Genomic DNA, 18752 nt, shown 5'->3' with positions numbered 1-18752 from the left:
CCTTCTCCTCCCCCCCCCAGCCCCCTCACTGGTGGGTGGGGTGAGGAGCAGCAAAGGCCTTGGCTGTGTGTCAGCACTGCTCAGCCAGACCTAAAACATCCCCGTCTTACCAACACTGTTCACAGCACAAATCCGAACCACGGCCCCAGACCAGCTACCATGAAGACATGGAAGTCTATCCTAGCCACAACCAGCACAGCTTCATTTTGTTGTTTCAAACTACAGTGAAACTTCAACAGCTGTGGAAAAAGTGGGGAAAGAGGAGTGTTGTTCAGACAGTTGCATCAGTATGCTTCTCTTTTTCTACCTGTTGCTGCCATTGAGAGGAAATTCCTGTTGCATTTGCCAGTTGAGGAAATAACAGTCTCATTTAACAAGTTGTACGACAAGTACTGCACGTGTTTAGATTGGATCGGGCTCTATTTGCACAAGAACTGTAAATGAAGAAAAAACATAGTTAGGGTTTTCATGTTACATGGAATATTTTATAGAAAACTAGGCATGTAAAAAGCAAAAGTCAGTGCTGCTTTTTAGGTTACACACGCTATGCTTTTATTTTCTCTTTCCTTGTGTCTTACTGTATTTTTCTAAAAACGTGCAGCATCTTTGTGAACTGTTCATTGATTAAATTGAAGATCAATTTCATTTTACAGCACGGATGTTCCAGCTTGAAATGGACAACTCAGTCAGTAGCTTTAGGAGTTAGGTGTGAAACCACTGTATAAACACATTCATGTTTGTGTCAATTAAGATAAACTACCTTCTCCCCAGTGATAGCATGCCAATTGGAAAACCTGGGTGTGAAACCATAACTTACTGCTCTGTAATCCAAAAACTAGGGTCTGGTGGGGAAATCCAGTCTGGCGGTGTTTCTGGTGCCGTTGCTGGGAATTCCCAGTATTAGTAACAGCAGTGGGTGGGGTACATGGCGGTGAAACCACTCACCTTCTTCTCTTGTGGGTGTAGTCACTGGTTTTAACCACACCATTATTTTAGAAAGCTACTAGTCTACTGTTCTGTCTTACCCTACAGGTCTGCTTTTTATCTTGAGGTAGGTGAAACGTCATACGTTGCTTGCTAGGTTGAAAGGAAATGCTAGGAGGTATTTCGTGTGCACTTCCTTGTTAAAGTGGTGCTGTTCTCATCTCGTAACTGCACAGCAATGGTTCACACTGCATAATTCCTGTTTTGTTAATGCTGAGCATTATGTGAAATAGAAGAGTTATGCTTGAAAGAATATTGTTGCCTGGCTAATGGCAACCAGTCTTTCAGATCAGACAGTGTTGGAGAAAGTACCCTGTTGTAATGTGCCGTTAGCTCTGTGGCTGATCAAAAGACAATGTCAGGTTATTTCATTCCACTCTGCCATGGAAGAATCCAATGAAGGATGCATGCAGGAAGCATTTAGATTTGGAGTGAGGAATGAACACAGCATTGAATTTATGGTAGCCAAACAAGTTGTAGTCTACAGGACACATTAATTATTTTTTTGTTCTGCCATTAGAGCCATAATCTCTGTTTGTGATAACTTACTGTTTGACACGGGGAGCGTCTAGTTTCCTGAAGTCCAGTGTGAGCTCAGGAATGTTTAGATGTATAAATGTCATTTTTCTTTGATTTCTTGGGATTTTGAACTCATTTTGTATTGAGCTGTCTTTTCCCAGATGTCTCTCTTTTCAGTAGTTTGCTTCCACATATGTAGCTTTAATCTGTTATTTTGAATTCATTAGTAGCAGCTTTGCAGTGGAGGCTTGGTGATCAAATGCGGTGAGTTTTATTAACAGAAAACAATTTGAAATACTTGTGCCATTGCTACTAGTAGCTGCAGTAGCCACTGCTCACTTTATTCAATAAAGGCTGCATGAAATAGATATTCTTCAAAGTACTGAAATATTTTGAGATTTGTCAATGTAATAGGTGTCCTTTAGACCTTCTGACTGTAGTTTAAAGTACTACTGTCACATCAGATCCTAGACCTTTTATCACTTTTTCATTGGCAGTTAATGAATGTGCCTTTTACTGAATTCCTGTTAAACCATTTCTGAAGGGATGGAGTTTTATGTAGTCAGAATATCTGTTAATGGCTGTATTTTATCACAGTCACGCCAGGAATTTTATAGAATAGTTCTTTTAGCATCCGCTGTCTTTGCTTGCTTTGACCATCACCTTATAGGGTGTATGTGTCGAAGGGGAAAGATCAGCTGAAAAAATATCTGTTCTCGAAACTAAATTTTTCTGCTACGCAGGGCATCTTAAGTCGTCTTAGCTGTGTACACCATTATAGCAAGAGGAGAGTAGATGCAAGGAGGGATAAGCTGGGAGGAGTTACATGCGTGTGAAAACAGGCAGGAGAAGGCAAAGGGATTTTGAAGGAGCTAGTAGGGTTGCAGTGGATGACAAGATTCTGGAGAAGGACTTGACTTAAGGTTCCAGCCTGTCTCGTTAGACTTTTTTCTGTTGCCCTGTTTTCTAAGGCACAGACTCATCTCTGGAGCTCTCTTTCATGTTGCTCCTACTTGCTCCCAATACAGCCATGCCATGTGTTCTTAGGCCTCTTGGCCTACTGGGAAGTGGATCAAGGTCAGGACCCATGAGGCAGTGGTCCTCTCCTTCCAGTGGGCATCCCTTTGAGCAGTAGGTACCTACCTGCCTTGATCCTGCCCCTGTAGGTGAGAGACAAGCAAGTATTAGGTTGGATTCCATCTGCTCCTTGAGCCTGTCCTGGGCATTTGGCCAAAAGTGTCTGGTATTTATTTTGACTGCAAGCACCTTTCCGTGTCTTCACTTATTATTTGGGAGCCTCTTGTAATTCCTTCTCATGAAGTAGATTTACGAAATATTTGCCCAAATATTTAGTATTCTTGGTCATGATAAAATAACTGAAGCATGACTGGAGGGTGCGTATCCAAACATTGCCGAAGGATGGTTTTTGCTCTTGCTGCTGTAATGATTTACACTATAGTAGATACACATATACATGCATCCATGTAGAGAGAGGTTTACCACGTGACAATATTTAAGTCATACCTAAGTGCAAAAGTCTGGATCTATGAATATTTTTCTGAACAGTCATTCTGATATGACTTCACGAGTCATGGCAAACTAAAACTTGGCACTTTTGTTCATGACAGCATGTGCTTTTTTTTAACTATTCACCTTTGTCCAGCTCTAATGAAAAGTATATATCCAATCATTGTCATTGAACCACAGAGAGCTTTCATTTTAAATTATGATAATCCACAAGAAATAATTAAAACATGACTGTACAGAGCTTTCTTGCCAACACATTGTGATCTTCGTTATTACTGAAACTTTAGTACCATGTAAGGAAGAGATTTTCATAGTCTTTTAGGGGATTTGGATGCCCGTTTTTCTTGCATGTTAATGGGAATTGGATAGCAGACACCTTAAGCAACTTAAGTTGCTTAAAGTTTTATTTTAAATGTTTTTGGGGTTTTTTTATCCATACAATTTTTATAATGCAATATCCTTAACTCGAGACCAAGACTGTTCCTTAATTTACATGGTTCACAGACAGGCAAGCAAACCATCACACCCAACCTTGCTGATTTGCAGCAGTTGTCATCTCTTCCCACTGGTTGCAACTTACCCTTTGCAACTGCTTCTTGGTCATATTGCCTAATCTCCTGTGCACGTGAGGCACAATGGCCTGTGCATGTGCAGGTAGTACAGCATTCCTGGGATTCCTCAGCTTCAGCTTGTGATAACGTACCTGCCCGTTTCATTTCAGAGGAAGGGTTCAAGGCCTCCTGGAAAGAGGATGGATTAATTCTTTGGGCACTTACAAATGGCCTGTAAGCAATCTCTGAGCACCTTGGGATGCAGTGGTCAATGGAGAAGGTACCCACCATCCATGTGACCAAACGGATTTGCTGTCTTTGTACAATATACACTCGCTCATCAGCGCTCCCTTTTCTGTGCTGACTATACTTTGCTTTTCTGCCTCGCATCCCTGATTCTGTCTCCTCCTCTAAAATTCTCTTCTTAAATTGCTTCCATTCTGTCTTCTGAGCTGCGCATTCCACTCCTGTGCTCCGGCAGTATCATTGCCCATCCACTGCTGCCATAGGGACTGCTGCATCGTGTATGAAGGGTTGTCCTTTGCTGAGCTTGTAAGAGTAGTGTGATACAGTCCATGTGTCTGAAGAGGTCTTTCTCCAAATTGTAAACTGGGGACAGGACAGGAAATGAATGACTGTAGAATAGGTTTTGCGGGGGAAAAAAGGTCACGAGATGGATTTGAGAGGCTCGAAGTGAGTATCTTTGCCGCGATTCTTTCCCTGGCCAAATATCATAATGGCTTGGAACGTGCAAAGAATTTTGATTCTTCTGTGGGTGATACAGCAACATCTTTCCCAGAGAACTGTAAATTGGAGCATATAACCATTATTTACCTTTCACTTCTAGATTTTAGGTAAAAAATACAAAGCCTCTTAAAATACTTTGAAGTCACTGTGGTAAGGGAAGAGATGTTTGATGTGCTGATGGAACTGCATTAGTAAACAGTTGTGACAAAGTCTCGCAGCAAGCTGGAGGGTTCAGAGCTTGGCAAGTTGGGAAGCTTCTTTGGTGCCACTTTTAGAAGCTAAGGTTTTGTTCTTCTTACCAAAGGCAAACTAAGTATTTGGCAGTGTACTGGATTCTTACTGCTGTTTCATTTAGAATTCTTAAATTCTTACAGCTTTTCAGCATGAATCAGTGTTACTGTTGCTCTTTTGGAGTTTTGTGTGTCTGTGTGTAGTTCAGTATTTTCATACTGGTATTGTTACCAACATTGGAAATATTCTGCCATTTTTTATTTCCACTTTTTTGTGGTTGCCTTTTACATGTGTTCAGTGCTCTTCTACCATAAATATTTTGGTGAATTTGGCATTGGTGTAGCTTTTGGTGAAGCTCTTGTTTTCTGTAACTCCTCCGAAAGGTCGATTGCTTCCTTTGACTGTTTCATTTAGTTCATATTTTAAATCAATATGCCACATGAGAGAGAGCGGCAAGGATACTAGCGCTTGGATTTAAGTGCTGCCTCGCCATGATTTCTCTGAGAGCTGTAAATTTTTCTCCTCTTTCATTCCTTGGCTTCTCTTCCCTATGTAGTAGAAAACTGCTTTTTTATATTACGAGATTCCTCTCTAGATATTTACAAATTTTCTCAGATGCTTATAGTGTTTTGTAGACGTTTCTTAAAATATTACATTTTATGTGTCTTTCATCTTGCCTGGTATTGGTAAGGCAGAAACAGAAATGGAAATTGCTATGATTATACTTGAAAATTTTCAACCTCTGTTCACTCACTAGTTCTTTCTAGCTTTTATATTATTACTTCATCTTTCAACATCCAAATACAACCATGAACTGAAAAATGGATGTATACAAAAGTACCCTGAATGTTGGATGAAGAGCCTTCCTTATACAGTTTTAATTTTCTCTTCAAGCTGTCACTGTGACTTCTTATTTTTCCTTAAATGTCTTACGTCTAGCTAGTGCAGGAAAAAAGATTTTGTTCTTTGGAAAATGGCCTTTTTATGATTTTGATATTGATATCAAATCCAGGTAGTCCAAATTAATTTTGATTGCTTTGTATGGTGTATACTTGCTAAGGATTCAGTGCGACTACAAATGTCTCCAGAACTCCCCATAGTAGCAACGTGGACTTGCTAGAATGGGCTATTTCTATAAGGCAGTCGGAACCTCTGTAGCTCTTCATAGAGAGATGTTATAGAGTAGATCAATGTATGTTTGTAAATCTAAATTGAGGAATACTGCTTTGGTAATTGCATTGTTATTTGCCTTTTCCTGAGCAAATAATACTAAGCAGTTAGATGCTTTAAACTGCCTTCTTGAGTTTATAACTTCCTGAAAAAGAGAGTTAGTTTATGTGGTGTAGTACATTCCTTAGCCCATGAACATGTAAAAACACTAATCAGTGCTGATTTTAAGGCATTTAACATCTCTTCTTCAAGTTTGATATTCCCAACATTAAAATCCTGTTGCCTCACGGTATAAAGAGCTGGTACTGATTATACTTCTTACATCATGATCTTTCATCAGTAGATCTAACAGCTGAATGTCAGAATCATTAGGCATATTTTACAGACAAAGAAACAGGCATACAAATCTGAAACTACTTACTCTTTATCACCTGGCAGTTTAGGATACACCCTCGCAGTTTGATATGACGATCAGGAATAGGTGCCAGGGCTCCTGAGCCACGAAGCCACGCTGCCTTTTCCTTTGAACGGGCTGTGTTTCAAAAGGCTGGGATAGCCTGATTTGTATTTCTCCAGACGAATGCGGTTTCAGAAGCCTTAAGAGATTCAACGCAAGGGGGCATTCAACTTTCTTTTGGGTTTTTCAGCAATGAAGGGTGATGGTGGAGGTCCCAGAAGAGTAGGGTACAGTACTTGTCTTGGAACTAGGAAGAAGCAGCTTGTTATAGGCTGATCAGCCCAACTTGGATTCTCAAAGGACTGTTAGGAAAAGTTACTAGTAGTCAGTGTATAATTAAGTCATAAATATATGTGGGATATGTTAATTTCTTTTTGGACTCACTGGCTGAAGGTTACAACAGAAACAAACACCAGACATTCAGGTTTCAGTAAGATTGTTGACTCTGGTTTACACAGCGTTCCCCTAAGAAAGCACGGACATGGCGGACTACAAGATCAGTAACTCTTAACTGCTTGTAACCACTTCTTTTTTGAGAAAAGTTACGTTCCTCTGCTTCCCTGGCATCGATGTACCCCTTTCAGGTGAAGGCTACTGCCACCTCTTCGCCCCCTAACAAATCACAGCAAGGGGAACACAGAGGGTTCCATCCCGGGTCACTCCGGTGTCCTTGCGCTGACCGGCACACGGTACAGCAGGTGCTGTAGAGGGTCCCAGCTCTGTGCTCCGTGTCTCACACTTAACCTATGGAGAGTAGTAGAGCGAGTTGTTGTCACCTGGTGTTAGCTGCATGATCTCACTGAAAGGCGAACCGTAAGAGTTTGCTGTCAAAAATGGTAAGTTGTTTTATGTGGCATTCCCCAAGGACTGATAATAGGTCTAGTGTTATCGTGTTTCATAACTTCATAATCAGAGCATGCTTCCTAAATGCCTATATCTGAAAGTGGTTGCAGTTAGGGAAATGTAGTATCCCCTGTGTATCTTGGCATTAGTTACGTGTTTGATGGAAGGAGGAGGAGAAATAGGGATTAGTTCAAGAACGAAACTCAAGGCAGAGTTTCACTGGGAATTGGGTGTATCAGTCGCTCTGTGACTTGGCCCCTACCTTTTCTGTGGCCCATTTCTCCGATGGAATTTTTCCTAGGAAATTTATAGTGATTCCGTTTTATGTGTGACGAATTGGGTAGAGAGTACTACAGAGGTTAAGTGGCCAGATAGTATGTTGAAAAGTGAGATAGATATAAGTAGGGTTACGCTTCAGATAATTTATTTCATTGTGACAGATGATGGATTTTTTAAAATGAATGTATTTGTTACTGTATTCTAAAAATGCTTGAGTCCCTTGTTCAGGAAAAAGACATGGAATGTTTTTATAGCACTTTCTGTCTCAAATGGAAAATCCTAAGACATATCAGAAATACGTTCATAGTGTAATACCCTACTGCTCTGAAATTCTGCACTGCACTTCTCAAAAAGATAAAGGTGTGTTATAAAACATCACTCTTTGGTTTTGTTTTGTTTATTCTAGAGTTACAAATCTTAAATACCGGGGAAGATGTGAGCCCGTGATTTCAAGAACTCTTCAGTTTCTAAATGACCTTTCTGTTGGATATCCTTTTCATTGTGTACAGCACAACATATTATTTGAAAATAATACGGTAAAAATTAATATGAGGTAAAAATTAATATTTTGTTGTTTTGTACGCCACATTTTTCAACCAATTAGGTTATTAAAATTCTTTTTGGTTCATCTTTTTCTGTGCTTAGTTTTTAAAAGGTGTGCTTATTTCCACATACTTCTTACCAGCACAAGAGAAGTCATGTAACTAGTTGCTTATGCTCATCTGTCCCACTCCTAATCTTCTTGAAGTCAATACCATTGGTGAATTCAGCACTGAGAACAGGATTGGCTCTGTTAGCAGCTGAGAACAGATTTGGTTCTACGGGTCAACTAAGATACGAAGCCTCTTCACATTTCATTGTTGTCCAGTTTTGACTTCCTCACTGTATCAGTGTCATCATTACTACTGATAAACAGCCATGACTTTGCATGTGGATTTTTGTCTGGGTTCAAGTGTTTTTGTGAAATTCTTACCCAAATAGTGGATGCTGACTTGCTATCTGTTGCAAACCTTTCTAATATTCACTTACTTAGGATAAGTTGGAGAAGAATGTTTGCTCTTTGCATTTTCACTCAATTGAGCAAGAAGATTGAAGAAAAAGTAGTAGCTATTTTTGATGTGACAAAATATTTAAAGATATACGACAGATAATAAACCACCAGAACTCATGAAAACACTCAATATTGAAATCCTTCGCTATTTCAAAATAAAAACAACTTTTTGGTAATTTTCTAGAGGATATTGTTAGACAAGCAGAGGGGAAGGCACCTGGAATATGACAGTTGGTATCATTTTATTTCTCCATAGTACTCTAATCGTATAAGAAGAATTTTAATATATTTCCTTGGGTTGAAGGATGAGTGTGGGGTTCCGCAGTCCGTAAGTGAAATGAAAATCATATGGTGTGTACTTCCGTATGTTTACTTGAAATACCATTAAGCAGCTAACTTTATACTTTAAATATGCATATGTTTATGTCCTCATGGCATCACAGAAATAGGACTGGAAAGGACTTGGAAGTGAAATATTACGAAGGAATTCGACAAAAGCAGAGAGGAGACATTTATTTCAGAAATAAGATTTATGAAGGGAGTAATGAGCGCTCTCCTCTCTTACACTATATACCTATTGCTTCAGTAGGGTTCCACACACTTTCAAAATAAGCAAGAAATTTAACAGGATGCACCTAACTTAAAGCGCTTGCCTGTTTGTTTATAGTGTATGTGTGCTGGCTGAAATAATCAGCCTCATGGTACAGCTAAGTCCAACAAGCATCTAGCATTTCCTAGTTCTGGAGGAGGCTTTCAAAGGCATGTATTCACATGGTAGCTCTCAAAAATGAGGGTCAGTGTAAACTGTTGGTGCAAATAATACTTTTCCAAGGCTGAAACATCTGCAAAGTTTCCATTTTTGAACTAGTGAAATTGCATTTACAACAAATGAGTTTGTGCTCATGAAATAAATATGATGGTATCAGGATCTAGAAAGGAGAAAAAGTAGGTATTTAATGACCTAAGTTCTCCTGAAGAGTAGAATTGTGATGAAATTGTGGGGTTTTTTTCTTTGCAGAAACTTGCTAACTGTTGCCAGAGCAGTTTGAGACCCCTGTGCCTAGTCAGGATGTAAAGCAGCACTGCCTTCATAAATACACATCTTAAACATCAATGGGAAATGTTTAAAGACTAGTCAAAAGAGAGATTAACTTAAAACTTACATACTAAAAATGTATTCAATTACTGTTCAGGGGAAATACTTCAGAAAAGTCTGAGAGCAGCAGCTGTTCTGCTTCAATGGGTGGGGTTGTACAAAGACAGCTTTAATGCTGGTTCACTTCACCGTGATGTTGTATTAGTTAAGTTTAAAATTGTGTTCCCTGGCAAACCATAAAAGATTTCAAAAGTATTAGACACCCACTTTTTGTGCTGGAATTTAATATGCAACTTTTTATTGGAAAATAATCGTCCTTGTCTGGCAAAATCCACCATGCAATATTTCTGTTAGTAGGCATAATGCAATAAAGACAGGGAGGGCTATTTATCACTACAAATTTTGAGGATTTCAGGATTCTTTTTATTATTTTAATATATTTCTTTGGTATTAAATCAGAAAAATGATAAATTACACCTGTCGAGGCTGTTTTTCCTTTTTCCCAGAAAATGATGTACAACCCAATTTCACTGGTCATTTTGGCTTTTAAAGATATGTATTTTTTTCCTATAAAAAACTCTACCAATAGTTTTTTTTTAATAATAATACTGAAGTACTTTTTATTTCAAACATATGAAGTAGTTTATAACTACTTCCTGGCATTGCAAACTTTGGCCTTTTCACATTATATTAGGGGTTTTTTAAAAAGCATTAAGTATATATTGCTTTGAAAGACATAGTGTATTGTTAAGATGCTGGATCCAGTGGATCAATTTTCAGTATTTGATATAGATTAAATTGTGGCTAGCTTGAAAGGTTAAAATAATTTATTTAATTTCAGTACTTTCCTGTATGTCAATCAGCTTCTACACAGTCTTAGAAATCGGCATTTTTCTTTTTTTATGTGTATAATAGACTTTTTCTAAAGGATACTCTAGAATTAAAAGCAAACCATCATTCAAGCACCTGTAGTGCATAACAGGAAAATAAAGAAGCAAAAGCATGAGATAGTATTAACAACAAAGGCAACAAATGCTTGGAGCCGGTGTCATGGTTTACATTGCTTTCATAATTATTCCAGGTTTGCATATTTCGAAATATATTAGCCCAATTTGATTTCAAAGCTCAGTTATTTGAATTATAAATCATTATGTCCCTCCTAGCTGATCAGTCGTGAAATATCTTTGAATTCATTTACATAATGGAATATGTTAGTCCTCCCGTTATGTCTTTGAAGCCATAGTGCTCCCTCATGCATGTTTAGTTCTTTCTAATAATTAACTTTTCCACGGTATATTTTCGTAGCAAAATAACTACAGTTTCATTGTTACTTTGTACAGTAACTTGGGGTAAAATATTTATAGTATCTCAAAAATTCTTTTTCCATGTCTTTGTTAGCCTTATGTTATGAAAAGCTCTCCCTTGTAGCGGAGGGGAGAAAAAACCACAACCATGTGGCTTTACAATATAAAAGCAGGTAATGCTGTGTCAAATACTATAGATGGACAAAGGGACATCATCCTGAAACTGGATTAGGTGATTTTTCCAGTAGCAGCTATAAAACCTATTCTTACACTTTTAACTGTTTAAAGAGAATGTAATCCATTTAAAATTAAATGGGAATTGTATATTCCCATAAAAGTAATGGAACTGTTCAATCAGTTATGTGCAGGAATGGCAGCATGAAACAAGCACTCAAAAAAACCCAAAACAATAATAAGTGTTATGGGTAGTGGTTTGTAAAATCTTTGGCTGGTACTGCTGTGCAGTCTAAAGTTACATGATCATACTGATTATTTCTTAAAGAACTTCATCAGTGCCAGGGATCGATGGTGTTCGCTGAGCTACGGAGTCCTGGTTTGGTAATAGTCAGTGTAGAACGTACAAGCTCCTGAGTCATTCATTTGAAGCCTTCGGTGCTTATGAATGTTTCTGGGGTTTGAGTTTTTCCATGGCGTGCCTGAAGACATGCATTAGTATATTTGGCTGTCACAAAGCCTTTTATATCCCCATCCCCAAAGAGTGGAGTTTTACGGACTTGCCAAAAGTCATACCGCAGTGTTATGTCAGGTGAAGGAGAGGCAGATGTCGGAAAAGCCAGGCCATGGCTTGGACCATTCTCTCGTTCCTTGTTTGCAAACATCCCCCACGCAGCCGTGACCTCTGCACAAAAGCTCGGCGAGATGTCAGGTGGCTCTTACTGGCATACACAGGATCACCTCCTGTGCCCGACCCCAAATATTTGACTCATCTGAGACAGGGCATTACCGCGTGCCCGTGCCGTTCAAGGTGTTCATAATTCACCCGGCTAGGAAAGGATTCAAGTTGTGAAACAGGTCTATAAGGGCTTCTAGAACGTAGTTTTGCAAACTCTACTTTCGATTTAGTAGGATTTCTCACGCTTTTTCAAAGAGACATTAAGACACGTTACATTTCCTGTCTGGTAGGTCATGCCAGAACGTGTGACCTGTCGAATACATGCAGTCCAGGAGAAACGTTGCTCTCATTTGGCGTGCGTCTCCCTGGGAGCTTTTGTGTACAGGCAGGTGCAAACGGACCCACGCTCATCCTGCTGGAGCAGGGCCCTGAGCTTCAGCCCCGGCGTCGCGTAGCTTTGCTCGAGCACTGCACAGACCCGACCAGTAAACCCTCCTGAGGGCTGCACTGGGAGCAGAGCTTGGGTGCTGGGCCCGAGGCTGAACTGCTGTGGTTGCCTGCCCTCTGGACTGTTCTGGCCTGAATTTAGGCAGTTGGTGGAGTGGGAGGTGTCAGTTCATGCACAGCAGCAGCCCATCGGGCTGGCTTTATGTTTTATATGGGCTTGGTTCTGGCTCCAAAGCTTTGTACGTTTTAAGACATTTCTGTGCAGTTCTTACACACGTGAAAATGCTTTGCTGAAGTGTTTAACACAGCTTAGCATGTATGAGATGTATTTTTATCTGTTGCAACTGAAACAAATTGTGATTTTTGATGGGTCGGGAAGATGACCTTTGTGATTTTGAGGCCATTACTTCGGAGCTGTTTAGGCCTGCCAAAATGGACTTGCCAGTCCCATTGCCAGGTCCCGGTTTTCTTCAACACAGGTAGTTGCAAAAGCAATTGTTTGGGTTTTTTTACATGCTGATAACATGTCTACCTGGGGAAAAAACAGCACCATTTATTATCAGAAACTCTCCGTTTAATTATAAAAGTTGTTTAGTTCATTCGTCTCTTTTGTGACTAGAATATATGACATGAAAAGTAATTGCTTAATTAATAATAGATTATGGTCTTTAATGTTCTAAAGCTTATCTTTTGACATAAAATTCTAGATGAAATTCAATTTTTTTTTTTTAATGTATATTGGTGGTTGTTTCAGTTAGGATTTTTGTCTCACTAAAAACTCCTGCAAGTTTGTACAACCTGGTAAGGTAATGCTAATGCTGCAAGGACAAGTCTTCCTTAACACGTGCTACTTACAGCCTCCTGAAAAAGCTTGTGAAAATAGAGGCTGTGAAATTCATGCTTCAGAATCACACAGTAAGTTTCTTTATTATGTTCAAAAACATTGTGTGTAGTGAATTCTGTAGAACACTTAACTTTTCATATGCTGATGTTTCAACAGAGTAAGCACTTCCCTTTCCTGGGCATCAGTGATAATTACAGCCTCGGTGACCTTAGGTGCCGGACAGTGTTCTACACCGCTCTCACCCGTCTTCTCATGGTAGACTTAGGTAAGGTTCTTCTCCCGTGTCGCTGGGACACCTGGCTGTCTTATGTAATACTATGAATTTTTAAGGTTATTAAACCTATCAGCTTAATTGTGTAGTAAATATGTTACAGTTGGTATTTAAACCACTGCCTGTCATCTGTTGAGGTGTGTGGCATTAAGCAATAACACCGTATCTGTTGTTTGCCTTCTGGCTGGGTAAAGAAGGAAGATGAGCTAATGTTTTGCATGGAAGCACTTTTTTGTTAGCTATGAGAATGTACAACACTCAGCACCTAAGTGCTTTGTATTTCCAGGTGACGTACTGATTATACCAGAACATTCCAGCTTCTAGTAGAAGGGGTTTTTCATTTCACTTCTTCATGCAAGTTCCCAATATACCAAGACACTGGAGCTTTTAAATAAATATTGACAAGAGTTCTGCAGTTCAACCAGCAGTACTTAAACATTCACTTGGGGTTAAATTTTGAGTTGTCCTTTGGACATAAGAGAGGGTACACACGTCTAAAGCCCAGTGCATGCTTTAATAGCTAGATGTGGTGAAGGATGCGGTCACTTTGAATCATAGAATCACAGAATGGTTAGGGTTGGAAGGGACCTTAAAGATCATCTAGTTCCAACTCCTCTACCATGGGCAGGGACACCTTCCACTAGACCAGGTTGCTCAAAGCCACATCCAGCCTGGCCTTGAAGACATCCAGGGATGGGGCATCCACAGCTTCTCTGGGCAACCTGTCCCAGTGCCTCACCACCCTCTCTGGGAAGAATTTCTTCCTGATATCTAATCTAAACCTCCCTGTTTTCAATTTGTACCCGTTACCCCTCGTCCTGTCACTACAGACCCTTGTAAAAAGTCCCCCCCAGCTTCCTTGTAGCCCCTTCAGGTACTGGAAAGCTGCAATGAGGTCTCCTCGGAGCCTCCTCTTCTCCAGGCTGACCAAGCCCAATTCTTGCAGCCTTTCATCATAGCAGAGGGGCTCCAGCCCTCTGATCATCTTTGTGGCCCTCGTCTGGACAATCCAGGCACTGCCCTTGGCCATTGAATTAAAATGCAGAACTTCATCTGCATGATTGGCTCTCCGTTGTCTAAACGGGGACGGCTGGGCTTGTCTAAATGGACATGGAAATCATATGCTAAAGACGCTGATGGTGGAATGCAGCACATCTCAAAGTGCCTCTGCTCTGATCAGAGACTCCACGCAGGGTTGTGGCCTTATGTCTGCTGCAGATCTGCCTTTCAGACCACTCTCGTGAGGGTGGATGCCTGTAGGTGTTCCCAGGGGAGCTGCTGCTGAGGCTCTTCAAAAAATAAGGTGGCATGTCTTTTGTGTACTCATTTCCAGCCCCCACAGAAGGGCTTAACCCAGCAGTTTGTGTGCAGGAGAGATTGACGCAGTCATAAGCCAACAGTCGTTGCCCTCCGTGCTGGTAATGGGTGCCTGCGCTGTCTGCTGGCGAAGAGTGCCGATAGCGGTTACCTTCAGGGCAGGACTGAACGACATTTGTCAGCGTCTCACACACCAGCAACTGTGAGCTGGACCTGCTTTTACTTCCAGTTAAACTGCTTGGAGAACTGGCTCAGTGTTGTATACCATAAGCAATAGGCACATTTTCTAATATAAAATGAGTTACACATGCAGTTTCAGTAACCTCTCCTACAAGGGGAAGAAAAGATTTGGTAAAAACAAGATCACGGGTGTTAAAAATTACATCTCAGAGTAGAGGTGGTGTAAATATGTGTCAGACAAGATGCAGGCATGTGACTTAGGACTGGCTACACGCTGATAAAGGTCGTGATTCCTCTGGATTAACAACTCTACAAGATGTGAAATGATTAGGAGTATCTGGAAAAAGCAGACATCGATCTTTTGGCTGTTGTCCTTGGTGTTCCTACTGGAATTAATTTATTTGGATTCAAACTGATAGAACAGCACATCTGGAGACACATACAAGTTGCGTTTTAGGATCCAAATTTAAAAAGTGAGGTGTATGCAAGCTCTCCTTTCCATGTTTTTGCACAAGCATTAAATGGCAGTGTTCTTACCCTGTGAATCAAAAGATGTTTTCAAGTTGTGCACACTGGCATTTTTTTAGACAAAAAAGCATTCTACCCGTTTCCTTTTCTGGGTTTTTTCTTACATTAGATTAAGAGCTTTATAGGAAATCCTTTAAACAATTTAAATGGAAACAAAATTAAGATGAATATTTATTGGTGAGGTTGTTCTAATTGATGTAGAAATATTTTTGGACATTAGTTGAATACAGTAAATTCAGAATATTTACATTTTAAACAATGTGCTGTTGGAAGGATTGGCAAAATAATTGTAATAGGAAAGAACAGTAATGCATTAATTGGTATTTTTTTCTAAATTCACTTTGTTTCTGTTCAATTACTTCAGCCACATATGAATATGATTATAGTTTGAATTCCTTGTGTGCCCTGGGTTGTGGCTTTTAATGGGGTTTTTTTGGCATTTAGAATTGTGTTATTTTGTCCAAGATTTCTGAAGTAAACAGAATATTCTTCTGTGTGAAGAATATAGTAACCAAAACTAATACAAGAATATCAGTAAAAGTTACGTTTGAATGAAAGTTTTTTACTAGAGTTAATACGTTTTTATCACTTTTCCTTCTGCACTACCAAAAGGAGTAGATCTAAGCTGTAGAAAAAACCTTCAGGAGCTACCCAGCATGATTTGTCAGTGTCCTGTACTTACAGGTGTACGCAGGCATGCTCACTGCCAGGCCTCTCCAAGTGAAGCAGGTTTCAAACGCTGTTGCTGTAAGCCACACACAGATCTGCTACAACTTACAAGTGAGGCATCTCGTTTCTTTCCAAGGACACGATAAGGATGTGTATGCGTAGTTTGAATTGTAGAAAAGGAACAGTTTGCCATGCTAGGTTTCTTCAGGATAGTTTCTTCCTTTCCTTATTAATACTGTACTGTTCGTGGGATGTGAATGGGGCTTGGACAGGAATGCAAGCAATTGTACAGGTAGTAATTTGTGTTGCTTTTTGAAAACTTACAAATTGTTTTATTAATAGGTAAATACTAGATATGTTCCTAATTGTATATTCTTTCTTCACTGCCTACACTGAAATTTAAAACCGAAATAGCACATAAGGTTTCCCCTTACCCCATTTTCAGGACTAGCTGGTTTATCGTTAAGGTGTTGGTCCCAATCTACACTGGACATTCTGGGAGCTCTTTGGTCGTCTTAGCTTTTTAATGCAGTGTGCTTGAGATTCTGCCTTCAGGGAAGCTTTCAGCTTGAATTTGGATGTGTACGGAGTGTCTGCATGGAGGTTGTCTTCTAATGATAGGAACATCTACGTGAGATGGAGTATGACTTTTGCTGTGTTGTGATAACCTGGGCTTCTTCTGAGAACTCTGTAAATGGCAGTTGAGCCCTTACCCTGCATAGAGCAGTATCCAAATCACTGTGTGCTGGCATGGGACACTACAGCACAGGACTCTTTCTGAATGATTGGTCTTTATTTATTAATTTTTTTGCTCCAAGGAAAATCTGAAAGTGATCAAAGGAACAATGACATCAGGATATGCAATTCATATAGAAATAATTTAGCTCCTAGGAGGGTAGGAGGAAACTGATGCTGCTCGAGTGGAGAGATTGGGAGCACAGAAACTAATACTGTGCTGGAGCTGCCTGAGGAGCTGGAGTTGGCAAAGGAAGGAGATAGAAATACAAAGCTGGATGAATAGTCTGGGTTTACTGTGAGTAATGGAAGAGGACACAAGGGTCCAGAAATGATAAATAAAAAGACTGACTGGTTAAAAGGAGCATACAGAAGATAGTAAGGAGACAGGCAAAGGCGGACAGGATTGGATTTTTCCAAAGTCCACCTGACCCTGTTGCTGCCAGCAGTAGCTCTGAAGCCTGGCACAAAGCGTCCCCCTCTCTTCGTCTCTGCTGCAGGTGCAGGATGCACGTCACAGATTTGGTCAGCTACTTTGCTAGTTTAAGAAAGTTCTTGAGCACAGATTGTGATATGAAGGCTGCGTGCTGACCAGTGCAGTTAGCAGTAAGGTACTGAAAGTATTTCCTTTGCTTTTAAAAAAAGTTCTGGAAAACTGGGCATGAAAGCCCTATATTAAAGGGAAAGCAGTTCAGGTCACAAAGCCAGGTACTGAGAACTGAGGAAATGCCATAACTGGGGTTGCCTCTGCAACTTTGCTTCCCTCTCCATTGTAAATATTTACGTTGTTACGAGGCAGTTTTAGTTGCAGGATCACAACTAATTCTCTCAGAGGATATGTGCCTCTTCCCCTTCAGAAAATGTGTCATCCTAGCATAATGAGAAGCTAATGAGTGTTTTGATATTTTTTTTTGTTTGTTTTTATTGTGTTGTCGTCTGGATTGATGTGTTAGTACATGCTTTGCTTTCTCTTGTGACTAGTTTTTCTTCCTGGCCTTGTTTCTTCTTGGCCTCCGCTGTTGTTCTTACTGCTGCACTGGAGTGAGTGACTGGGTCTTCGCAGTATCCCTACAGAGAAGAGACTGGAATTAGGCCCATTTTACAGATGGGTATTTGAAGTGTAGGAACTAAACTGTAAAGCTTACACTAACTTTGCACAACCAATTTGACACACAAAAGACTCCTCCTAGCTTCAACTGCAACTAAGTTTGCCAGACTTTGCCAGTGAAGAGAGAAGGGAGAGAAGCCCTATAGCAAAGAGCTCTTTAAAGAACATAAATTAAGTTCCTACTCTGAATTACTCTCGAGGGGAATCTGCGTGCGAGAGGCAAGCTACCCTCATTAAGGGCCTAAAGATAGTGTGGTGTACCAATCCTCATGCAAATTACCATTTCTAAGAAGTTGTGTCGTTTATATTTACTTGTTCAGCATCATGATAAAAAAAGAAACAATCGAGACTTCCAGGTTATCTTTCAGCTGCTTAACCAAGACAATCTCTTCATTCACTACCGCAACATCTTGTTTCTTTTACTCTGAATTCAGACCTCCTGAAACACGTGAGGCAACGGTGTTACACAAATAACCCCAACACAGTCCAGATTTATTTCCGTTGCAGCTTCATTCTGTCTACCAAATATATATGAGGCATAAAAGATTGTGATTTAAACATCATACTACAGAGTTCACATGTGAACGGGTCTCATTAATGTGGGTTTAAATTTAATGTTTTTCAACTGTTGAGTCTTGAGTTTATGTGAATAGTCTGAACAAATACTGCTGAAGAAATGCTGTTAGATTAACAGAGAAAACAGGAATAGAAAAAGGAGGAAGATGTGAAATGCAGAGATGTGCCAGTTTCAGGTACAAGTTGTTTATAGCTCAGTAAAAATATGTCAAACCTCTGGGATTTTTTTCCTGTAGGTCATATGAAAGTTCCTGTGATGTCAGCGAGATTTTCCTATACAAGCCGAAGAGAGCGACCCTTCCGAACAACAGTGTGAACATGATGTGATGCTTTTGCTGTTTTGTTTTGGTTTCTTTTCCTGTAGGTGAAGACGAGGATGAGTTTGAGAATTTCATGCTCCCCCTCACAGTTTCGTTTGAAAGTCTGACTCACATATTCAACAGTAGTTTTGAACAAGAAGAAGCA

The 18752-nt window shown here is 40.0% G+C and overlaps 1 protein-coding gene across 1 annotated transcript in view; it reads left to right on the top strand.

Moving 5' to 3' along the window:
* The window catches only part of LOC104515667 (ran-binding protein 17-like), a gene marked incomplete at its 3' end in the record, with an annotated part of 58777 nt that overhangs the window by 4977 nt on the left and 35048 nt on the right, over positions 1–18752 (top strand). Inside the window, 4 exon segments of the mRNA XM_010159727.1 lie at positions 7715–7795; positions 12911–12974; positions 13060–13168; positions 18652–18751. Coding sequence (XP_010158029.1) covers positions 7715–7795; positions 12911–12974; positions 13060–13168; positions 18652–18751 — 354 coding nt within the window.

The sequence above is a fragment of the Eurypyga helias genome, unplaced genomic scaffold (genome assembly GCF_000690775.1).
Source record: "Eurypyga helias isolate BGI_N326 unplaced genomic scaffold, ASM69077v1 scaffold14659, whole genome shotgun sequence".
In the NCBI taxonomy this organism is placed as follows: Eukaryota; Metazoa; Chordata; class Aves; order Eurypygiformes; family Eurypygidae; genus Eurypyga; species Eurypyga helias.
The sequence above is the reverse complement of the archived record's forward strand: the minus strand, read 5'-3'. Positions and strand labels throughout refer to the sequence as shown.